This window comes from Anser brachyrhynchus, assembly GCF_964034855.1.
Source record: "Anser brachyrhynchus genome assembly, chromosome: 17".
In the NCBI taxonomy this organism is placed as follows: Eukaryota; Metazoa; Chordata; class Aves; order Anseriformes; family Anatidae; genus Anser; species Anser brachyrhynchus.
The window spans coordinates 14,562,225-14,586,377 of record NC_137710.1 but is presented as its reverse complement, the minus strand read 5'-3'; the positions used below and the strand labels follow the sequence as shown (position 1 = coordinate 14,586,377).

At 54.0% G+C, this 24,153-nt stretch overlaps 2 protein-coding genes across 8 annotated transcripts in view; both read right to left on the bottom strand.

The window, feature by feature from the left end:
• OSBP2 (oxysterol binding protein 2) overlaps nucleotides 1-12,489 on the bottom strand; it is a 96,232-nt gene extending 83,743 nt beyond the window's left edge. Inside the window, exon 1 of one of the 3 annotated variants that reach the window (XM_080559693.1) lies at nucleotides 12,095-12,489. In XM_080559693.1, the coding sequence (XP_080415819.1) occupies nucleotides 12,095-12,384 (290 nt within the window). In that variant the 5' untranslated portion in view covers nucleotides 12,385-12,489. Of the gene's footprint in view, nucleotides 1-7,131; nucleotides 12,059-12,094 lie in introns of those variants that run through there. The other 2 variants (XM_080559694.1, XM_080559695.1) reach the window with 2 other exon arrangements.
• A 56-nt stretch (nucleotides 12,490-12,545) lies between these two features.
• On the bottom strand, nucleotides 12,546-24,152 carry DRC10 (dynein regulatory complex subunit 10). Of its 5 annotated transcripts, none has more exons than XM_080559718.1 (5): nucleotides 21,673-24,152; nucleotides 20,733-21,570; nucleotides 19,331-19,564; nucleotides 17,570-17,641; nucleotides 12,546-16,419 (listed from the first exon to the last, which is right to left on the bottom strand). In XM_080559718.1, the coding sequence occupies exons 2-5, from the start codon at nucleotides 21,423-21,425 to the stop codon at nucleotides 16,117-16,119; spliced, it is 1,302 nt and encodes a 433-aa protein (XP_080415844.1). In that variant the 5' UTR covers nucleotides 21,426-21,570; nucleotides 21,673-24,152; the 3' UTR covers nucleotides 12,546-16,116. The 5 variants fall into 5 exon arrangements, with proteins under 5 accessions (XP_080415844.1, XP_080415845.1, XP_080415847.1 ...); XM_080559719.1 differs by having other exon boundaries at nucleotides 21,683-24,152; XM_080559721.1 differs by having other exon boundaries at nucleotides 21,768-24,152.
• Between the last annotated feature and the right edge of the window lies 1 nt (nucleotide 24,153).

Below are 24,153 nucleotides of genomic sequence, written 5' to 3'. Positions count from 1 at the left end.
TTTTTTAAAATAGCAATCAGGAGTTAACTGCTTACTGGCCCGGGATTCGTACTGGCAGGTCTCTTGGATCTTGCGGATGCCCAAGTGACCTTGTCCAGCCCCTCCTGGACAGACCTGCCTGGCCTCAGCGGCTTCACTTGCGACACCAAATGCCCAAAACACATCTTTCAGCATCTGTGTCTTGAGACTTCTTCCTGAAGTCACATCTCTGTTGCCATCAGCTTCCTTAGATGGCCTCTGCTCATCAGGGTCAAGCAAGTCAACCAAGGAAGAAGCACGGGGGAAAAGTGACACAACGCTTAGAGCAAGGCATTAACTGATCAGGGACACGGCTCCCAGATAGCAAGCAGGCACCAGCGAGACCCACATTCCCTCTCAGCCTCCACACAGGAATATATAACTACACGGAGCGCATACAAGTCACATGTGCTTTCAGAAAGTTATCTTGGGAATCTGAGTCATGTCAATACTCCGCACTGGGATCAGTCTTTGCGGGCTGTATATTTTCTGCAAAAATCCTGTGGATGTTGACTGCGGGTTACCAGAAACAGAAAAGTTAAAAGTATGGCCAAAAGGGAAGGGAAGGTCAGTAACCTTCCCAAGGAAGGGCTCTTGCATAGACAAGGGGGAGTTGCAGCTTTAAGCGAATTTCCCAGCTGCTCAAACCAGACTTTCAGTGGTACTTGAGCGCACTGTGTTGCAAGAAACCCCCTGGAGCAACAAGAGCTTAGGGTTTTTGATGCAGAACTACTAGAGGTGCTTTGGCACAGCTGGAGACCTGCCCTCCACCAAACCAGCACCAGAACTCCATCCCAAGACACTGCCTTCTGTTTCAGCAGCCACTTTGGGAAGCCAAGGGGCCTCTGGAGAAGCCTGCCGCACGCGTACCACAGGAGGCGAACAGGCAGCTCACGAGCAAGCCACATTTTGCACGACAAGGCACTTCGCCCTGCTAATCCGCCCCCTGAGCCTACCCAGCGGCTCGGACACTCAGGCAGCGGGCCCCAAAGGCTCTCTGCAGCCCCTGCCCTCGTGCCCCAAGCACTGCAGAGTGTGTCCGGCAGTTCCCACCTAAGGGACGGGAGCAGAACCATTATTTTTAGACCTCAGCAGCATTCATTTCTGCAGGCGATGCATCAAATGCTTATCTTCCCTAAAGCCTGCCTTCCTTGCTGCTCTAACAGCCTCAAAATTGGACCACTTGAGACAGAGCAAAGAAAGAGATTTGTGTTTGCTAATTAGGACCATTTAAAGTGGCCAAAGCAAGCAAAGTGCTATCGTGCACAAGGACGACATTCAGATTACTTGGCCAGTGCAGAAAAACGAGCAGTGAAAGTGGGAAAAGTTGCAGCCCACTTGCCGTGTGCTGGTAGCAGGGTACTGATACAGGCTCCTCCAGTAGGTCACGAGCAGTTACACCTTTGAAGACAGACGCTGACAAGCACAGCTCAGCACTGGAAGGAAATCACTCTCCTGAAGATTCTTCGCACCTTGAAGTTTTCTCCAGTCAACAGAAAAGAGACGAACTCCATGGCACAGCTTTAGAGCACAACACATTGAAGAACAAACGCTTATAGAGAAGTGTCACAGTGGGTCCCATACAAGAGCAGCCAAACTTCATGAGAAAGCCTCTCCACAGACACACGTCCCTCCACCTAAGCGGACCCACGGAGGCGCAGTTCGGACAGTGACTTCTGCCTCATGCCAGGGCCCTTCCAGAGCCACTGCAGCTCACGAACAGTTCAGGAACAAGAGCAAGAAAACAGTCTCCAATTCCAATAAAAGGGTTTACCCAGCACCAAAAGTCTTTCAGGCTAGGAAAAACACCCCACAAAAACTCAGATTCCCACCAAAGGTTAAGGGGTATTTCCCTGTTGCACACCTTCAGGTCACTTCCCATCCAAGGAGGCAGTCCTCCAGGCACTGGTGGAGAACAGACGCAAAAACGTGTGGAATAAAGGTGACCAAGGAGGCAGCACCGCACTGCTGCAGTCAGAGCTGGGAAGACAAACCCTCAAGGGGAAAGGAAACGCCTAACGCGAAACAGAAGGCAGGCTACTGTAGGAAACCTTCTCACAGACCCAAACCAGCACGTTGAGAATTACACACCGGTGAAAAAGCAGCAAAACGCTCTTCTTCCCTAGTAAGGGAGCCAGGTAACCAAGCCTGAAGATCATGGGAAGAGAAAGCTAAGCTGTTAGGACTGCAATGCTTGCACACAGGAGCAGATTCTTTTTATAGAGATCTGGCACAGCAGAACCGTTCCTCTTGAGGTTTTATTAAAGAGATAAAAGGTGCACTTAGCACTAAGCAGTACGATGTGCCTTCGCTTATTTCAGTCACATGAGCACACTGAAGCTGGATGGTGATTTTAAGCATTTCTGCCAGGTTTACATTCCTCAGGCTATAAACTCTCCCTTAATACATCACACATTACCGCAGTCCTGTTGTCTTTCCTCGTACAAAGCCAACAGACCTCCCTGGGTTTTCTCCCATTAGCAACTGAAGCACAAACAATTAGGGCAAAAGACAGCTCTGCGGCCTCTACAGCAAACCCCATCGTCCTGCTGCACCTCACCCGCCAGTCCCATGACAACTGGCTGGCGTCGGGCGTTTCCTACCCTTCTCCTTCCATCAAAGATGCACTCAGCAGAGAGAAAAAAAGGCAGCACTGCCTCTCCACAAAGCCGAGCGACAGGCACCAAGCCTGTGAGCTGCCCGAGCCAGCGGTGTCCAAAGGGAAGACCCCACCAGCAGCCTGCATCCTTCTAGCGAAACCCCCTGGCAGCACGTAGGTCCGATCAGCAAAACCTTATCCCATCGCTTTGCCTGGGCAGGGATCGTGTTTAAAGGCATTGCTGCTGGCAGTACGTGGGTTTACCGTAACACCTACCCCGGGGAGTAATAGCACTTAGGTGTGCGTGAAATCAACAGCACAGATAAACCGACAATTCCATAAATAAACCGCAATTGCAAGTTAAAAATACGCTAATGGCAACAGCGGGGTTTACTTGCACAACACATGGGACACAGGCCTTGCAAGAACTGACGTAGCTCCTTTCCAACGCAGACGGAAAGGAAACATTTAAAGGACAGTATGTTGAGTGCAAGACCAAAATGTAACTCACTCTGCACCGGTGGGGCTGCCCTCCTTCACAACCCCTACTATGCCTTGAAGCCAGCTTACTGTTAGCGCTTAGATTAGTTCCTTTGCTGAAACTTCCTTCCTAAAACTGCAGAAACGGGAACCCTCCATCACGGGCACACCTCGGACTAAAGGCCACGCTGTGCCCTGCCCCGCCACGCACGAGAGCCCAGGGCAGAGCGCTCCAGAGGTGGTGCTGCCCTCCTGCAGGGTTTGTAGGGATTTCTCCCCAAAGCTCTCAGTGCCCCATCGCCAAACTACACCAAATGCTGAATTTAGCTCGTACAAGATCGTTCTGAAGACCTTCCTCCTGTTCCCATGAGCAAACGCGACCCACGCATCCTTAAACCTGTTTACAGTCATTGCGCGCTTGGGAATTAAAAGTAAAAGTCCGGGTGAAGTAATCTTGTTCCCATGTCACGTGCTTTGAGTAACTGAGCAATATAACAGCAGTGCTTAGCAGGGGATGACAGCTAACACGTTAACCTGCAACGTCCCCAACCCGGAGAAGCCCGAGGTGTTCCGTTACGGTGCTGTAAAGGCAGGTGAGGCTGTAGACGTGAAGCAGAATTCACTTCAGTCCAGCAGTTTCGGACCCCACCTGCACCAAGACGCGGCGCTGTGCCGTCTGCAGGTCCTCCGGCTTGCTGCCCACAGGCTGTAAGGAGGAAAAGCACAAAGGGAGTTCCAGAGCGCTGCTCACACACCACCTCCTAGACCTCCGCAACGAGAACTCCAAATTTAAAGCTCCCAAGGATTTAAAGCTCCATATGTCACCCACTTCGAAGCCACTCTGCTTTCCTTGGGGAGGGAAAAGCCATGGGTCAGAGAGGAAAAGGAAAACGCCTCACCCCGTGCACGCCGCAGCCCCACACGGACACCTCGCTACGGAACAGCGCAGGGACCTCGGGCATCCTCCTCGGGGAGCAGCACGGCGGGCACGTCCCAGCAGCTACCCAACGGCAAAAGGTCAGAAAGCTCCCGGCGCTCAGCTCCTCCAGCAAGCCCGCTCCCAGGGACCAGAAACTCGGCCAGACCTTTAACTGCCCCGGCGTGCCAGCAGGACACCGCCTGTTCGCGCTTTAACTAATGAAACCGTAACACACCAGAGAAGCAGTTTGATCCCATCCTCAATTTCAGAAGTGCGTTTGTACCAGCTTGTCAATCCTCACGTGTCGGACAGGAGCCCTTCCCTAAACTTAGGGGCTAACTTGTAACTTTAGAGGATAAAACTGCACTGATTTTTTAAAGAAAAGAAGTAACACAGCTGCAAACAGCATGGGAACTGAGCTGCTTGGCTCGAGCTGGAATGGTTTGATGCGCAATGCTGGCTTTTACAAAACCAAACTCTATTGACAGCAGGCACAGAGCACACGGGGAGATTATGTTGTGTGAACCATACTTCAAGCCCACTGCCCTCACTGATTCCTCACCAAAGGAATTTCAGATTTATGGTGGATCCTGCTTATTTCCAAAGACGACGCGCAGAGGAGAGCCCCAGACGATACAGGACTCCGATAGCTGGCAAGCTGAAGGCACGCATGCTGTGTGTAAAGCACCAGAAGCCACGCACTCAGACACGTACATCAGCCGAGGTCAGGAGGCCCCTCTGGAGCCTCAGGTGCAACCTGCCCTAAGCAGGAGCGACCAGCTCAGCTCGCGCAGGACCCTGCGTAGCCAGAGTTTGAGCACCACCAAGAAGTTCCTCCAGCCTGTCTCAGTATTTGGCCTCACTCCCAGTGAAAGCACGTTTCCTTGTGTCTGCCCGGGGTTCCCCATCTCCCTAGTGCACACCAACCCACTGACAAAGATACCGCAAAGCAAATGCTGGGAATAATGTTGTGTAATCTCACGTCTACAAAAAATAAGTTAGTGTGCAGTGCTTGGCCACGTAACACACACCGAGCTGCACAATATTCCTAACAGCTCCTCGACAGGGTACAGCCGCAGTGAACAGCAACCAGCTCCAACAGGAGTCCTACACCTTGTCTTGAGACGCTGGCAGTACAACACGATTCAACAAGAGGCGCTGAGAGCGTGCTGTGCATGCTCAGCCGGAGTTACACAAGATTAAGATGATTCTGTCACCTTTTGTACCAGCTCCATCAAAGATGCAGCAACCTACAAGCAGTTTAAAAATAAAATGCCACCTCAGATTAAACAGCTTTTGGTACAAGTACTGCCTTACCTCCCGCTTTCCAAAAACTACATCCCAGGAAAGGCTCGAAGTTAGCGAGGCTGCAGCAATCTCACCAACACAGAGACGCGAGCAACAAGGAAAGGAAAAGCTGCTTGGATAAGATAAAGCCACGCATTAGTTTCACCCCACCACACGCTATAAACCTGTAGCGCTTCTTGCTCCACCAGCTCTGCTGGGGAACATCCGAGCAGTGACACGGGAACAATAAATGGCAACTGAACGGTATCCAGCATCAGCTGGAGGTCAGGATGCCTCCAACAAAGACTTCAGACCAGAGCCGGAAACTTCACTGACTCCCAACGAGCTGCAGGGCAGGGGCACCCCTCACCCGCCGCACACCTCCGTACCGTCACATGTGGTGCAGATCCGTGGTACCGACGAGTTAGCAGCCCTGGCTGTGCGACAAACGCGCCGTCGGTGGCCCAGCACGTCGCGGGGAGGTCCGGGCAGCAGAGCCGGCAGCCCCAACACATGCCCGGGGCAGGCGGCAGCGCCCATCGCGGCTGCGGGCCCGTTATCGCAGCAGGCGGCCGCGCCAAGGAAACAAGCGGGTTGCCCCTTGTTAACAGCGATGTAGGGACACTGCTGAGGTATCCACACCCATCCCCAACCTACATTGCAGTAATAGGCAAGCAGTAGGGTGACGGACAGCATTTTCTGCTCCGTTCCTTATAAAGTGCTTAGCAGAAACCAGCTTTAGCTATTAATAACCGATATTAAGAATCGCTGCGTTGTGCTACAGAAGGGAAGGAGAGGCACAGACTCCCACAGCACCATATTTATCCTCACTTGCATGGCACAAACTACCCTAACCTGCTCTGCATGCCTGCACAGCGCTCTTTATCTAGAAAGATTTGGAGAATTAGACTATTTTTAGGAAATGAAGGACCTCCTCCACAGTCACGGTGGGGACATACATCTACCCAGTCGTGATTTCGATGCACAAATATCCTAACTTGAAGAGCTAGATTAAAAAAAAAAAAGAAGGCAAAAACGATCAGGAAGGGTGACAGAAATACCATGTGGCCCAAACGAGCGTGAAAGGAAGGACTGCTGGATGCATGCACGCGCCGTGCCGAATGCGACAGCTCATTTCTAAGGCGTGCATGCAAGCCAGGCTATACTACTTACGCTGCAAAATTGTATCGCAGCCCACGTAAGCACTGAACGGCACGACAGGACTGGCAAGCAGCAGCACGGCCAGCGGCTCAGAAATGCCAGACAGTCACAAGCAACAGCCGCGGTGACCGAGAACAACCAGCCACGGCTCCCCTGCGCCTGGGCTCCCAGAGGTGAAGCGAATCACACAACAGCCTGGAGCGGGGCCGAGGAGGGGACGTGCTCTGCTTTTATCCCAGGGCCGCCGCCGCCAGCCGAATCGTGCCACCAGCCCCCTGGTACCACGCTTTCAATTTGCATTTTTAATTTTAAAGTTGATGCACGCGCAGCCCGCGGGCTCGGCGCAGGCGTCCACGCACACATGCCCGCGTGAGTCAGCAGCCACTGACCCAGCAGCAACAAGCACGTCCAGCCCAGTTATCCTCCGGCTTTAACTCAGGCTGCCCCGCCTGCAGCTGTCGGACAAAGAAAAATTAAGCAATTAATTATTAAACAAGCTTTTTGATCGAAACCAAACAAAGGTTGATAGAAAATGTACCAAGATCCTTGCCAAGGTGCCAGAGGAACGATTAAAGTAACCGAATGAAGACCCGAAGGGAACCCAACACCTCCGCGCTCGGCCCTGAAGCACCGCCTGCCCTCCGGGGAGCGGGCTGGGACAGCTCACGTCTCAGGTGATGACCCCAGCATTGGCCATCAGCGCTGGATCCGAGGAGACCTGCAAGAAGCAGAGGGCTCCGATATCACGGCCTGCTTAAGTCACCTAACATTACCCAAGTTACCTAGCTACAGCGTAATTTATACACAAGCACAACGCGATACGGAAAAGTTCGATTGTTGGACTTGCTGCAACACAAAATCAGCCTACAGGTAAGGGAAGCCAGAGAGGTTCAGCAGCCACTTACAGCACAGTAAATGCTGCAAGTTGCTGAGTGAAAACGCCTCTTTGCAAGGGAACCAGGCAGAATTTAAAAGGGATGCTACAAGGAAAACCAACTGCAAGCAAGGGAGCTCTGCGCCAGCTGCTTGCATTACTTCTGGCAAGAGATCAGCTCCTTCACCACTGACTCAGTGGGCACAGCGGAAGGCTGACCAGGCGAGCACAAACTTAAACCTGTGCTTGGAGCAAGGGAAATCAGAACTAAACGCCTAAATAGTAAATATGGAAAGAGATGGGTGTAGGAATTACAGCCAAAGGGCCAGTGATGCCACTGGAGCAGCAAGGACAACCGCAGCACGCAGCGCCTGCGCTGGCTTCCACCTTGCCAAGAGGGTGGAGAAGAGGAAAGGCAACCTGGAGCCTGGTGGCAATGTCTTCGAGGGAAGCAAAGCCACTGCTGTCACTAAACTGCAGCCAGACCACGGCAGCTCTCAGCTGCAAAAGGCAGAGCTAAAGGCAGCTCCCGGCAGTGCCTGGAAGCGACACAGGGCTTGGAGCAACGATCTTCCCCCGCCTTTGTGGAGGGGAGCTGAGGACGAGTACAGCAACAAAAGCTGGAACACTTGAGACTAGAAACGAGCGACAGGCATCTTATCATCCCACAGGTATCCACGCAGCTGGGCCCGTAAGCCAGCCTCATACCCACAAACATCTCCAGGAACTCGAACTGCAGCACGAGTGATGCTCTCTGGAAGTTCACGATGCAACTGACCTTGAGTTAGCAACATGGGCTGCAGCTACACCGCACAAAACCAGGGCGCGCTGCTCCTCTGGCCACCTCCAAATCGAGTACTTACACAAGATAAGCCAGTTACTTCTGCTGCAGCTTCATCAAATAAGGCATGTGGGCCAGTATACTAGATTGAAGAGTCGAGCAACTCCCTCGGTGCAGCATGAACTGGAAACAGCACGAGCTGGTCGAGCAGCTCGAGCGCTGCTTTCACTCACGCCGTTCCTCCAGTTGCAAAGCACAGACGATGAGATTCCTCAAAACCAGGCAAGAGATGAACAACGATCAACTGCGAAGCGCCATATGGATAAAGCGAGCACCGTGTGAAAACAAGATGAGTGGAAACAAGCACTACGTGCTGTTTAAATACAAGTCGCTCGGAGTTACCACGCAGCCACAGGGCTGTCTTTAAAACCTGCACGCTCCATCATCCCGAGGATGAGAAACAGTCCAGGACATTCAGCTGCTTTATTTTTGTGGAGAGATGAACTGTTATAAAAATCACGCTAGGAAAATCTCTTATCCCCTCATTTTATTCTGTGAAAATTAAGTATATGGAAGCAACTTTTACTCGGGGGGAAATGGTCCAATGCTGGAAGAGGGGCCCGGAGAGGCTGTGCCGTCTCATACCTTGGAGATGCTCAAACCTCAGCAGCTGGAAGCCCTGGGCATCCTCACGGGGTGGCCCCGAGTTGTGCAGGGGTTTGAGACCAGAGGTTGCTTCTGGAAGCCCTTAGTTCTTCCGCTCCTGTCAGCGGCAGATTCCAAATTCCTGCCTGAACTCACCGCCTCAGCTTTCAACGGGAGTCTCAGCACCAGCTGGAGAAAGCCCCTCTGGGTTGTACTTGAGACCTTAAAGAGCTAACCAAGAGTTAACCTCCGGGTAAAGAAAGCTGGGTGAAGAAGCCTGAAGAAGCACGGCTTTTCCAGGGCACCGCGCCGCCACCCCAGCGCAGGCAGGACAGCTCACCTGCTCCAGGCACCGCTCGCTCCTGCAGGAGCTGAGAGGGGAGCTAAGGCTGCTAGCGTGCGGGGAGCCTTTCACATCACAACCATGAGCAATCAGACACAGCACAAAATATTTTTTCCCGCTCCATTTGGCACTGCTTTAACCATTACTTCCTGTGGCCACAGCAAACGCTGCTGAAGACGCTTCAGACATCAGGCCACAAATAACGGGCTGCGCACCAAACCTGTAGAGGGGTCAAGACGAAACTCGAGCTACTTGAAATATGAGCAAGCTGCCTGGAGAAGACAACCCACATCTAAAACATCGGTCACAAGAACCAATGGCAATCTTTGGTGAATTAATACTTACCTAAAGATCCTCTCTAACCTCCTTGAAAACCCGTATCTGTTCAAGGTGATGAGGTCCTCCCATACACACACTAATTATAGATAATGATAAATCTGCAAGTGGCAGCCTGCCAAGAAAGAGTTTTGCTCATTAATGAAACAAGTAGCTGTGCCGTGCTTGAACGCAGCTTTCCAGCACAGAGGTGATTTCCAAGTCAGCCAGAAAACTTAGTAAAAAAAAAATAAAAGAAAACTAAACTAAAAAAGACAATTAAGGGCAATTAAAATGCAGAAGAAAACAAGGGGCTACTCAACCTTCCAAATGCCAGTCATTCCCAAGCGATGAGAAAGTCCCGAATATCCTGCAGATGACTCTCCTGGCTGAAGAGGGCCAGCAGTGCTCCAGGTGCTGCCACGCAATTAGGTGCCAACTATGCTAATTGAAGCACATACCCCGTGCCCCCTGCCATGCCATGCCCGGCGGCACCAGCCCTGCCAGTTCTCAGCTGCATTTGTAGCTATTCAAGCACTGGCCTGCAAAGCGCGTCTGTCTTTGTCAGAGACCAGCCTGCAAGCACCTTGTGGAGAGGGAAGAGCCCAGGATGCTACAGAAGGGGCCCAGCCCGACCCCTGGGTTTCAGCGGTCAGGAAAGGCAGCGCTCAGTGTCTGCAAGGGAGGAAGCTGCCTGGCCAACTGTCTTGCTCTGCAACTCCCAAACCCACACGTCTCACTCCACATGAAGGTTTTGCAGAGGAAAGTTGTAAAGAATTACTCAGCTATCCCAATTTTCCACAGGTTCAGAGTAAGGAACATGAAGCAAAATCCCACATCCCGCACAGACGCTTCTCAAGCAGCAGGATTTGATGCCTTCACTGATTTAGCAGAGATACAGGAGGCTTTTAATACTCAAACTTGTTTGGAAAGAATCCCAGGCAGAAGTTTTAATTCAGAAAACCATCCCCGTGCAGCCAAGGGGGCAGCAAACAGGCGTTCTGCCCGAGGAGGGCTCCCTGTGTGACACCTGCACACGGCGCTACACCCACCTCCACTCTGCCCCAGAGCCCTCGCAGGGCTTTAAGAGCTCAACTCCACAGACAAAAAAAAACGACTAGGCAACCTGACAGGCCTTCTGGTTTTTGTTTTTGAAGCTACGCAGTGAGCAGCAGGAAATTCAAATGAAAAGAAACGCTTCAGCCTGCAACTAAATCAATACACACAAGGAGGCCACTTAGGCACCAGGGCACAGCATTTTGATTAAGGTGACTTTTCGTGCACAAGCAAAATGAAGTTTTTGTCACCTTCCTCAAGCCAGTCCTGAGTAATCAACAGCTAAATCAACAAGGCTGTCCAGCAGGACAACCATCTTCGAAAATTCAAATTGCAAAAGTGCCAAAAGCCACAGAGGGGAGGAGAGCACAGCGAAGCACACGGTTTAACCTGTACAGCCTTCAGCAGCAAAGACGGAAAAAGAATATTCTAGCATGCTTCTTCAGAGCTGTGATGAGCACAAAGACCCAGCAGACAATGGGAGATGGGGCTCACAAAGCAAGAGACCTTTACAGAACTCACTTCTTAAAGACTCTTCATCAGAGCCAAACAACCAGGAGCCCAAGTATTCTCCAGCAATTTCCTCACATAAAAGAAGCAGATGAAAGGCACTGCCTGACAGCCAGAGCTTCCTTGCTCTATCAGTGAGCTAGAAGCAGTACTTGCAAATATAAACGCCTGTTTATGCAGGATTGTCCCACAGGAGCTCTCTGCCATAAGCAATCCCTGCTGACACCCAGGGGTCGGCACTGCCTCTGTTTAACAGCTGTTCTGAAGAGCATCACAGGTATTTCTTCCATTTGTTTAAGGAAAACTTTCCCGTGTTCCGTGATTTTTGCACTCCGGACTCACAACTAAGTTAACATGGCTCTTGCCAGGCACAACAACCAGGCTGAGCAGGTCGGGATGCCTGCAGCAGCCCTACCAAAAACGCCCCACAAACCTTGGGCATCGCCTCCCCGAGCAGCCGCCGCACGCCTGCACCTGGAAGCCGCGCCACGTAACGCTGCTTCAACGCTCACCCGCCGCTCCAGATAATTTCCCTGGGTGGTTTTGTTTGTCGTTTCAGCCTAAATCACACAAAATTGCCTCAAAATAAACCCACTTGCGCAAATCTAAGATAACCGCTAGAGAAAGCCACTTGGTCGCTCGTGACAGACTTGGACCCGGTACAAAAAAAATAATTAAAATAAAAATACTCTGACAGGGTTACAAGCGGAGCACTGAACCTCAGCAGCTGACCCTGCGGCACGGCTCTGCCCGGCACAGCGGCACGGGGCCGAACCGGGCCGGGCCGGGCCAGGCCCCCGGGGCCCCCCGCGCCTGGGCTGCGCTCGGGGCCGCCCGGCCCGGGCGGGTTGGGGAGAGCCCAGCACGGAGCTCCCGGGCTGCGGCCTGCCAGGGCCGGGCCCGGACGCGGGGCTGGGGTTTGTCCCCGCAGCCAGCCGGGTTTCCATCGCCGGGGGTGTGCGGCTCGCAGGCCTGCCTCCGCCGGGTGCCTGCAGCTGCAGGGGAAAGCAGAGACAGCTCCTAGCCGGCCCCCTGAGGGGCAGCACGGAGCGGCTTCCCGAGGGCAGCCCCCGGCCCCCGCACTGCCCCCGGCCCCGTCCCGGTACCTGTAGTAGCTGAGGAGCCCGTTGCTGAGCACGAACCAGCGGCGCTGGTAGCCCTTCAGGTAGTTGGTCCACTTGAAGAGCCAGCCCTTGTAGGTGTCGGAGCCCGGGGCCGCGGGCGCTGCCCCCGCCGGCCCCCCGCCGCCCCGGCCCCCCGCTCCCGCCGCCGCCTCGCTGCTCATGGCTCGGCGGCCGGGGCCCGGCAGCTCGTGGCAGGCCAAGCAGGGGACGGCGCTGAGCAGCGAGACCAGCCCGCGGGTGCTGCCGCTGCACAGCGCGGCCGCCTTCCCCATAGACCCCGCGGCGCGGCCCCGCCGCCCCGCTCCGCTCCGCTCCGACGGGCACCGGCGAGGGGGCGGCACCGCGGTGCGTCACGGGCCGGGGCCGGGGCCGGGGGGGGGCGGCCGCCCCCTGGCGGCGGGGCCTCAGCGGCTCCCGGCGGGATCGAGCCGGGATCGAGCCGGGATCCAGCCGGGATCCGGCCGGGCCCCGGTGCCCCCCGCCGCCCCCCGCCATTTTGCTCCCGCCGCCATTTTGCGGCCCCGCGGCCGAGGGCGCCCCCTCAGCACCGGGGCACCTGCGGGGGGGCGGCCGAGCGGCCCCGGGCCCCCCCCGGGCAGGAGCCGGCTCCTTGCAGGGCAGGGAGGCGAGAGGAGGCCGGCGATGAACCATGGGCACGGGCAGGCGTGCAGCCATGGGCTCGAGGGTAACAGCCCCAGAGCGCCGGGACCGTTGCAGCCCACTGGCCCGCTAAAAACATTGCAGCACCCTACGGTGGCTTTAAAAAAAGGACAACCCGGGGAGGAATAAAAACGTGCGAGAAGACACGTGAAGGCGCTGAGACGCCGGCACGAGCAGATCACAGCGAAGGGCGGAAGAGCCAGCACGAGGGGTGGCCCAGCGGCGTGTGACAGCCCCGACACCCAGGACAGCCGCTCCTGGGGGCAGCCGGGCGGGACGAGCACAGCCCTGCAGGAGCAGGGGGCCTCGCAGGAAGGGCCTCCGGGACGATGAAGGCCCCCAGGAGAGGACCTTTGCCTGAGGAAGGACCGCAGTACCCCACGGTCACCGGCTTGGTGCTGGGTGAGGCGGTGGCATCACCTGGTTTGCAGGGGGGAACTGTTCTCCACGCTGAGCCTGGTGAAGCACCACAAGGACCTTTGGCAGACGCTGCCCTCCCCTCCCTCCCAGCCCCCAGGATCTCCTTTTCCTGATCTCGCTAATCTGCTCTTATCCCACTAATCGCATCACTGCTTGCTGATCACCTGCGCGTGCACCTCTGTCTGCTCACTTGCAGCCCTGCCAGCACGAACACCCTGAATCGTGAGGTCCCACCACCCTGCGGTCCGCACAGGGCCCTGGTGGCCACCAGCTGATGCTGGCCACGAACACAGCCATGGGACTGGCCACCTCAGGCAGCCCAGCCCCTCATCCACCGAGTAAGAGCCAGAACAGTGACAGTCAGTGCATCCTGTGCTAACGAGCTGCTGTTTGGGGGCCTCAGCACGGCCTGGGGCCAGCCCTTGGTGTGGAGTCCATCCATGGCCAGGGGGAGAGGAAAAGCAAGCTGTGGTGGCACCAACACCTACACACCGGAGAGCACCCCAGAAAAAGAAATAAATCGTGGTGACTGAAGGCCAGCAGTCACCACGCTGCTCCTTGCCACCCAAGCCAGGATCTCTGCCGCTTCTGTCCTGTTTCCCTGCTGGTGCCCCTGCAGGCAGAAGTTGGTCTTGTGTGACAGCTGGGCCATGGATCTACTGCAAGGCAGGGAGGCTGTGCTGGAAGGAGGAGCAGGTGGGGTGACATGAGGCCCACAGGGGACCCCACAACACTTACACGGTCCCAGTAGGCTGGCAGTAAATAAAAGTCTCGTGAACAAGTGCCATTAGCACTGAGTGGCCAGTCTGAGGCTGAGCAGCAGAGAGATGCTGAGGCTGGGGCCAGCCAGTGATGAGCAGCAAGGGGCAGAGAGGCTCCCTCAGCCTGACACAGGCCTTGGAAACATCTCCAAAAAATGGATTTGGATCCAAGCCTGAGGATCTGGGATACACAGCTCCTAGGGTGAAAAAATATGTAGCCAAACTCTGTCCACTGCTCTGTACAGAGCTGCATCTGCTCTCCTAAAGCTGGTTGAACATTTCCTCGCATTCTAAAGAGGCACCCCAGAGAGACCTTCAACCATGAGTGCCAGCATCGCCAGCGCTAGCAGGTGTTGAGACAGCTCATGTGGGTAAGTCCTGTGTCTGGAAACAGTCTGAGAGAAATTCGGACTCTAAAGGCTGGAATATTCCCATCAGGTGTTGTGGGACTGCCACCCAGCTGAACATCTCTCCAGATAGGCTTTGGCATCTGGAGGTAACATCTGAAGGTTTTAGAGAAACTCAGACAGGAAGGCATCAAAATCAGCGTCCAACAACCATTGCACCACTCCGACACTCTCTGTTAAGGGTTTTAAAAAGCATGTCCAAACCTTCTTTTGCCAAGAACTCAAGGGCTGTGGGTATTTGTAAACCGAAGCCTCTCTGGAGATGAAACATCCCTTCTTGGTGTAAACATACCCCAAACTACCCACATGGGTACCAACCTGTGAAAGTCTCCACGGATCCTGGAATCTCTTCTGGCTGCAAACAAGAGAAGAAACCTCCTCTGGCCATGGCTGAGGAGGAATGAGTCTCACCTGATCCTGCCTGCCATAACCTTGGGTCCAGGTGCGAGTGATCGCAGCATGCACTTGGGATCCTGCACAGGACTGGACACACGATGGCACAAATCCCATGATTCGCATGAGCGCGTTAAGGAGGTGTCACAGTGACCCCGTGCTTTTAACCAAACAAACAATCCAGGGCAGATCTGGCAGGGCCGTGTACTTGGTACACAGGGCACTGCTGTGTGATCTTCCCCTCGCTGCAAGCTGAGGCTTTGAACACCTCCAGGGACTCTTTGCCCATAGGAAAACGGTCCCTCTCTGCCTTGGTTCGCATAGCACCACAGCCCGTTTGCTGCAGGTACCCATTTATGAGCAGAGGTAGAGAGGCAGCCAAGAACTGGGGGCTGCTGGGGCTTTGCAGCCACCATCACTGCCCTGTCCTGGGAAAAGAGTCTGCAGTGACGAGCCACTGATGTCAGGGAGTGCAGAAATGTCACCGGCAGTCTGGATCAAAAAACTGTTTACTCTGAGACCTGTTAAATGTGAAGAGTATGTGAGAGGAGCTTCCCGGGTCACACTGGTTACATACAACAGCCTAGTTCCCCAAGAAAATGAAACATGTAAGACACAGCACTCCATAACTCTACCCGTGCCCGGTTTCAGCCCTGGCAGGCACAGGAGCAAAGAGCTCCATGCTACAAAGTTCCTACATGGTTACTGAGAATAAGAAGCAGAGAGAGAGGAATTAAAAAATTGACTCGCGGCCCTGTGAAAGGGAAAGGCTGCAGTGTGCTCTCAGGGCATTAGGCCCTGGAGAATCCAGAGGAGAGCGTGCTGTCAAAACGGGAATAGGCGTTAAATGGGGCACAGTTTGCTGCTGGGCTTGGGGAGCGACTTGTATGATCAGGAGCAGAGCACGAGCTGGGCTGTGCCACATCCCACCCTTCGGATGTCCCCTGATGAAAAATGCAAATTTCCAGGAGTGATACCCTGTTGGGCCTTGTGCCATCTCTCTACACCTTGTGCGTCAGCACCTGGTGAAAGTCAGAGGTAAAGTCTAAACCAGGGGCTGACACACGAGCAAAGTATGGGCAAGGGAGAGAAACCAGGAATCTGCACTCCTGGCCCAGTCCCTTCACCAGGAGACCTCCTCCTCCTTTTCAGAGCAGCAAAGCTAAACCTAAAATGGAGAGACATGTCTTCATGCCACCACTTTGCTATACCCAATCTATGAGAGGCAACTCCACCCCTGGACAGCTGGAGCCTTAATGCAAATATTATCTCAACTCTAATGCATTTATCTGGACGAGCTCAGTCTCAGAGGAGTCAGCAGCGTTGCCAGGAGAGGATGAAGGAAAGAAAATAGATTCTGTGATTATTTCTTAGCCTTTGTGTCCTTGCCCTTGCCTTTGCCCTTGCCTTTGCCCTTGCCCTTCTTCTTCTTTTTTAACTTGAAGGTGGATCGAATCAAGTAGCCTCTCCAGAAGGCCTGGATGCGGGTGGCAGCAAGGGTCATGGTGGCCAACTCCTCCAAAGCCGCCTTCTTCTTCTCCTGACATATCCTGCGCTCCTCCTCAATCTGGGAATACTCCTGGAGAAGCAGGGCGTGTTTCTCCATCAGCAGGGACAACTGGGCCTTCTCCTTGGTGTAGGCAGCATGAACCTCCTCATACTCAGCCTATCGAAACAGCAGATACCATGGTACATTCAGCAGCTCCTCCCTGAACCTCCCTGGAGAAGATTTCTTTTACCCACCTCATCTCCAGGCAGACCTGCAGCTGGGCACCGAGCCTTTCCAAAGGGACAGAAAAGCAGGCGTGTGCCCAGTACCCACAGAATTTCAGGAGATGCCAGGTCCTTATGTCTTCATGCTCCTCTGAGAAACACTCCGCAACCCTCCCTGCGTTGCAAACAGCATTCACCCCCAGCTGGGACTCTGACCGTGTGCAGGTCAGGGCCCCTCCCGCCTACTCTCTGAGCAAAATGACGTACTGCTGAAGAGCCAGCCTGCGAAAGGCCGAGGACAGGCAGCTTAAATGGTGTAACTGCCCTTCCAAGTTCAGCAGCAGCTTGTTCCTTTCCTCTGGCAAGGCACGCAGAGGGGAAGGTTAGGGCAACAGCAGTGTGGACGTGTGTCGTAGCAAGTTTTGCCCCAAACCTGTTTGGACACGGTGCTTCAGCCAGCCAGCAGACAGGAACAATAATTGAACGTTATTAAACACCTGACAAGGGAAGGAGCATTTCTAGCAATTAGCAGCCAGCTTCTAGGCCCCTCCCTACATTTTGCGTTGCCAGTAATCCAGCAGTTTTTATCCATCTCCATGAAAGGGCAGGAACATGAAAGCAACTAGGGTCATGTCAGGGGCAAGGTTAGGGGGTGCTGACATGATTCTCAGCCTCCTGCGGGTAAGCTGGACGCCAAGACAGTGGCACACAGGTGTTAACTTCTTGACAGACATCTCTTGACAGGGTCAGGGGAAACAGGAGCATGATTCAGACTCCTCAGCAGGACTGAGGACTGCAGCAAAAGTGAGCACCTTGTTTCCTAACAGCAAGAGGACGTGTCTGACAATATGGCACCTCATCTGCCCCCAAATTTTGTGGGATTTAGCAACAGATGTAACCTTCTCTAAAGCAAAAACAACAGAAAACTCCACAACACGCAGGCGGGACAAAAATATCTTTCCTTCTAAAGCCTGTACTTCCTCTGGATGGAGAACTGCCCCTCACTTCCCTGGCCTCCTGTGTGAGAGCCACACGCCCATTTGGACAGCGATCTACCTGAACGTGTCACCTCATGGGAGAGCAAAGCGCTTTCGAGAGGATACCTGTTTTTCTGCCATGTCTGTGTCATATTTCTGGATCCAGTTCAGAATTTCCGTCTCTGCTCTGCACTTCCTCTGAAACAAAAAAACACGGTAGGTTACCTGCAGGCACTTAAAGTGTAGTAAAAAGCCTGAGGTAGAAAACAGCATCAGAGCTTTGAGCCCCAGCATCGTTACACTGGAGTAGAACACCTCCTCCTTGTGGCAAGCTCCCTTCAGCTGACGTATATTTTGCCCCTGGTTCGGATAGTCTCAGGGGACAGACCTCCATCCCCTGAGGCCAAAAGCACCTTATTTGTTTTACAGTACAGAGCTGGGTGAGGGCTGAGGGTTGGAACACGTTTCAGAGGTGTGTTCTGTGGTAGGAAATGAACGCGCCTGATGGAATGAGACAAGTCATCGACAAACTGGGGCAACCACCCTAAAATCGAAGCGATGGAGAAATGCTAAACATGAAAGCCCTCCAAATACGGAACCTCTTAAAGCAGAGACATTTCTAGTTGTACGATGGTTCAACAGTGGCCTGACTCGGCAGTTTAACCAGGTTTAACCCCAGATGCTGTATCTGTGCCCCATGGGAGCATCAAGGAAAAGATCAGCCAGAGCCGATCCCGAGCCACGTGATTTACTGTATGACACTGGCCCAGGATGTCCCAAGGGCTTCCAGGCCATCACGAGGTCAGACACGGCACTTCCCAGCTATTCACCCCACAAGGACAATCTCAGGCCAGCCGGGGCTAAAGCACGTGCTAAGGAGAGGAAAAGGAGACGTGTGTAGTCAGTAAATCTCTCTGCCTGAGCCGAGCAACTCATCACGACAATTACTACAGTGGCCTGCAGCCTCAGAAGAAACCAGCTGACAAAGCCACTGCGTTACAGGAGGTGTAAATGGGCGGCTTGGGTTCTGAGCTGCAGCTCTAACTTGTGTTTGATGCCTTGTCACTGCCCACCCTCCCGGCTGCCTTGTTCTACATTGTCCAGTGCACGAAGGAAAGATGTCCCGTTCCCAGAGTGTGCAGTCCTGCCCACGGCGGGCCAGTGCCTGTTTGGGGTAAACACCAAGAAGGAGTAAAATGAAAAGAAAGGAAGCTCTGTCTTTTTCTAGCTCCAGATTTTCCATGCCCATGGTCACCAAGATGTTGACATCTGTTGGTACAGAGGCCTGAGCCCGCCCACTGCTCCTGTGGCCCTTCTGCATCTGCTCAGCACTGCGATCAGTCACACTTCCCCTCATTCAGCTCCGCCCCGACTCCTTGGTTTGTGTCTTCAGCAAACTGCCAGATGGACTGGGAACTGCTTATCTCCTAAGGTCACCTGCACTCAACCCCGAATACTACAAACAATCAAGCATAAAAGATGTTTTTGTGTACAGCCCGTATCATGTTTCCTAGGCCTACCCCACACCAAACCCCTTGTTTCTTAACATTGCCTGTCTTGCTGTAGCCTTGCTGCTCTGGACTTTGACTGCAGCACAGCCTCTCCAGCATGCAGCGTCACAGCACTACAGGCAGGTGTTTCCTGAGCTGGGTCAGGGGACAGGAGGAGGACCCGTGAGCAGGCTACTTCCCTGGCACCGCTGCAGGCTTGCTTTCCACTGGAATCAGCAGAGCATGAGGACAGTGTCAGCACACTCCGACAAACAGCGTGTGCATCCTGCCAGGAACTAGCAGGAACCAAGTAATTAGTCGCAGAAGCCAGCCGCCAGACCTAACAGCAGTACAACAGGTTTTAAATTCTGTGTTCTGGAGCCCTCCTCCCATTCACCTTTCTGAGAGTCAGCTCTGATGCTTGATGCTCCAGTACCAGCTTATTGAGCTGTGCTCCTAGCTGCTGAACGTCCTGCTGTAGGCTGGCACACCTGGCCTGAGAAGCTTGCAGCTCCTCTTTTTGCTGTTTTTCTCCTTCCCGCTTGACCTGCAGAATGTTGGTCTTGCAGTCTTCAGCTAGATCCTGCATGCTCTTTTTGAGGTCTTTGATCATATCGTCCTTTTTCTGAACCTAGACCCAGAAAAGAAGAAAGAAATACCATCAAGACTTGCAGGTGAGGCATAAAGTAGGCACATTGAAGAGAAGAAGTAAGGCACATTGCAAAGGTGGAAGTGATCTAAGAACAGGGAGCTGCCACAGCTGGCTAGGAGAACAGTCAGATTTCCACCAGCTGCTCCCCTGTGAACCTGAGAATAAAGCCGGAGAACGAAGGAGCCATACCAAGACTCACTGTCACAGCAGTCTGAGGAAGCCTGCCCCATCTAGACAAGAGCCAAAATCATCCCTCAGGATTCAGATGAGGCTCAGTGACTGTCTGGGAGATGTAGCTCAGTGGGCTGCCTGCAAGAGAAATCCTCAGCTGGGAGCAGTGAAACAGGTTTGCTCGTTATGCACCGGACAAGCTGCCAAACTGCACATAAAAAATCTCAATTCACAGATCTCCAAGGAGCAGAGGGGATGGGGAGCACGAGACAAAACCTTCCCCTCTGACCCCTCATGCAGAAAGGAGAAAGAAAAGCACACACATAAAACGAGGAATTGCGTGTCAGGAGTCCAGGGCTTGAATTCTGGCACAGCCCATGGGCTCACGGAAAGAGCCTGGCAAATGCCCGTTAGTTAATCCACGCCTCAGTTGCCTTCACTGAAAAAAATGAAGAAATGATACCATCACATATTAATTATAAATGCTCCAAGGCAGCTAGTATTACTGAGTTGGAAGTCACAGAAATATTGGTATTAAGCAAGAGCGAAGGCGGAGCAGATATTAAAAATGGATTTTAATCTGAGCAATCTCTCCCCGAATGACTTTTCATCATTTCATCAGCAGTGAATGGAGCCTCTCCCTGGCAGCTGACACTGTAGCCCTGCCAAAACACCACTGCAGTAATTTGTGCCTGTCCTGCAGCTCCTTTTTAAACCCAGTGACTCGTGCCATTTAAGTTGGCCTGTGAGAGCAGGTTCAAAACATGCCAAATGCAAGTTTAAAAATGAAGCATCCAGTAGGAATTTTTTAATTATATCTTACAATGAAATAAGTATCTTTCAATTTAGGATCTGGTTTAGAAATCATCTCTGGAACCTCCACTTTAGGATCTACAAGAAAGGGGTCAATTTTTGTCTTATCAAAATTTTGCTTCAGTGACCCTTTATCAGAAAACATGTTCTCACACTACTGTACCTCCTCATCTCGAGTACAGATTGCTGCCACCAGTTCTGCCTGCGAAGCTGTGATTGTTTCAGTGTTTTTCTTAATCCGGAGGGAGACATCTTCCATGAACTGAACCGTTTCTTCCTCTTCTGTGGGACTAGTCAGGAGTCGCTCAAACATGAAATTCCTGAACTCCCTAAAGGCTTTGATAAACACTTCAGCTCGTGGCTCTCTTGGCCCAGCTTCGTATTTGAGAGCCTTACAAAGTGAAGGGCTGGCCAGTAAAAGTCTCAGGATATTTCTAACAGAACACTTCAGCTGTTGTTCGAGCAAGCAGAGAGAGACCCTTTGCTCCTCAGCTTTCACGGTGTCCTCTTCTTCAGGGCTGGCAAGCAGGTGCTCCATTTTGCTTGAAAGCTTTTGGTGCTCGATTAGGTTGTTTGTGATCTCAGGTCCCAGCAGAGCAGAAAACCTATCCAGTGAGTCGATAATACGTGGAATCAAGCCGCTCAGCTCCAGCTTGGCAATTGCCTCATCCAAGACAGATACGACTCTTTCTGTTTCAATGCTATCAGGTTTTAACCAGCGTGGATCTAACACCTTCGTGGCATCTAACGCGATCACTGCCTTCTTTGGAGTCGCAATGCCCATTACGGGGGGCTGGTTTCTTTCCTTTGTGTCCCGAGACGACACTTGGAGCACAGCTGGATTCACTGTAGCCATGCCTTCAGTTAAACACCTGCCAGTTTTAGTGTTTCAAAGTCTAGAAGGGACACAACAATCTTACACAGTGCAAGACTCTCAGCGCAAGAACATAGAGGTCCCTCCGCTGCTTCTGTTGCAAATTCTTCCTTTGTGGATTTTATTTCTAAAAGGAAAACACGAGAAGAGCATTAGAGAAACGATGCAATTTGGGAAAAGCTGGGAGTTTCACGTTACCCCAGAGCTCTCCCTGGGTCTGGGCACACACGGGCTCGTACACCAGAACCGGTCTCTGTCCTAAAGAGGCCGTCTAACCCCCAGGGGCATGAGAAGACCCCCAGAGGACGGAGAGAAGCAATAAACCTTCAACCTCGGAGGCCGGTGGGGGGAAAGCCCCCAGGTCCTCCTCAGCTCCTCAGAAGGCCCGGCCCGGGCCCTGCGGTCGCTGGGCAACGCGAACGCGGGGGCGGGGCCTCCCGCCAGCCTCCGCGGCCGCCCACTCAGCGTCTTCGCTCGCTTGACGGGCAGCGCCACTGCCCAGTGAGAAGCCCCGCGGCCGCCGGAGGCCGGCCGGGGTGTCGAGGGGGCCGGGCGGCCATGTTGAGGCGGGAGGCCGGAGGCTGGGCGGGCAGGGGAGGGGCCGCCCCGCAGCGCTGTGCCCGCGGCCCGGCGGGGCTCGCCCACGGCTCTCAGCGGCGCAAAACAAAAATAAAAATAAAACTTGGTACGCCCGAAATCCCGCGTCCGAGGCGGGGGCGCGCGTCGGGGTTGGGGAAATGGAGAGCTTGTGGCAATGTTAAATCGGGGTGTAGCTGCCTGCGGGGGCTGCGCGTCAGGGCACTAGCGACCCAGACATCTCCCTACGGGTGCTATTGAAGAAGGCTGATTTTACAGCGCTCTGCATTCGGGGCTATAGATAACGCATAAACTAAGAAACGAACTCCAGAAAATAAATAAATAAACTAATAAACTCCAGGAGGCGGCGGCTGATGGCGGCGCTGAGGAATTCCCAGCTAGCCGCTCACCCGTGAGCTGGCAGCGACTGCAACGAACGTGTGGGCCCTGCTCACCCGGGATGAATTCGGGGCCGGTCGGTGACCCTCGGGGGAAGCAGCAAGCACGCAGCAGCCTCGCAGCGGCTGCGGGACCCAGCCGGCCCACCCCAGCCAGCCCAGCACCTTCATTTCCGTGCAGGGGCTGAGCCGGTGGAAGAACGCCCCGCAGCGAGGCCACCCCTGGGCCAGCACCTGCAGCTCCAGCAGGGCTGCTGCGGGGCCGAGGCGGGATCAGGCCCGCGTGGGCTCTGTGGTGTCGGCTGGACGCGTCCCTGCCAGCCCTGCTGCGGGTAGCCGGGCCGGCTGTAACTGCAGGCCCGGACAAGCTGTCCTTCAGCCCCTAGCGAAAGCACAGAGCTTATCAGGAACACCCTTCTGCTCTCTAATTTGGTGGGTGGGATCCTGTGACCGCGCTGGATCCAGACCAGCCCGGCTGCAGGATGAGCAGGAGACACAGGACTTGAGCACAGCAGGGCCGGAAGGTAACGAGGGCGGCATGCCCTCGGCTGGATGTTTCCCCTGCCGGTCAGCACAGCACAACAGAGGGGCCCTGGAGATGTGGAGAGCTGTCACTTCCTAACAGGGACTTCACGGCTGAACCCTGACCCCCGTGAGAGGCGAGAGGCTACCACCTCCCCTGCAAGGCGTTCTGGCAGTTAAATCCATCTTGAAAAGGATGTTGTTTTCCTTCCAAAGCTGATGAGCCTCTTGACTGCTTCGTTTGAAATGGGCCGTGGCTCTCCAAGAAATGCAGACCCGGGCTTCCTGACAGCCGTGACCTCGAGGAGGGATTGAGATTGACTGCTGAGAGTCTGCCAGCTGCATCCTGCATGCCCCAAGCGCACAGCCTGCCTGAGGGACAGAAGGCTTCTTGGAACATACCAGCAGGGGGATGATGGAGAAGCAGTGGGTCGCATCCAAACCTCCTCTAAACTAGGGAAAACATGTGGAGCACTGCAGCTCGCTCCTGGGCTTGGGTAACTGGAGACGTCCCAGACTTGCAGAGCAGGCTCAGGGCAGCCCAACCCGTCCTGCAGCATCACACACCACTCTGAGCCAGCCGCAGCTCTTCTGCCGGGAACACAACCAGGCCAATCAGGGAGCTGTCACTGAACCTGTGTCATCCCAACCTCTCATCCAAGACATAGAAAAATCTCAGATCCATCCTGAACCAATTCCCTACAACCAAACCCGCCAGCCTGCATCATCGTTGCCCTGAGCACCCCCCCAGCCAGAGATGCTCAAGGATCCAAACCATGTGGGCAGGAGAGTGGTGCAGGCAAGAGACCCTGCCTCTGGGCACAGCCCAGGCACGTTGTGGGTGTCCGGCTGTGTTCAGGCACAAAAGCAGCTGTAGGTACCTTGTGTCCAAGCAGCTGAACGCCAAAAACCTCCCCATCACCTCCCCGTCTGAACCACCTTCAGACACCAAATCCCTCTCTGTGGTGGCAAAGGGAAGCACAGCGCAGCACCTGTGAGCAGGCAGGCTCGACCGACCACCCCAGGCTATTTTTCCCCAAATCATTTCCCTGTTCCTGCTGCCACCCACCCCTGTGTGGGACAAGGAAAGGGACAGAGTGGGATGGATGACACCAGTTGAAATGGACTGTGAAATGATGGCAAGAGAGCAGAAGCACATGATGGTGGCTGGCTTAATGCTATGGCACCCTGACTCCGTGTCCTGGTCCCTGCCA

Coding starts and splice junctions, on each gene's coding strand:
- DRC10 (XM_080559718.1), bottom strand. CDS start 21,425: ATGGCTACAGTGAATCCAGCTGTGCTCCAAGTGTCGTCTCGGGACACA. Junction 19,565..20,732: donor TCTGTACTCGAGATGAGGAG/GTACAGTAGTGT, acceptor TTCTGGGTCTAG/GTTCAGAAAAAGGACGATAT. Junction 16,420..17,569: donor CAGACATGGCAGAAAAACAG/GTATCCTCTCGA, acceptor CTGTTTCGATAG/GCTGAGTATGAGGAGGTTCA.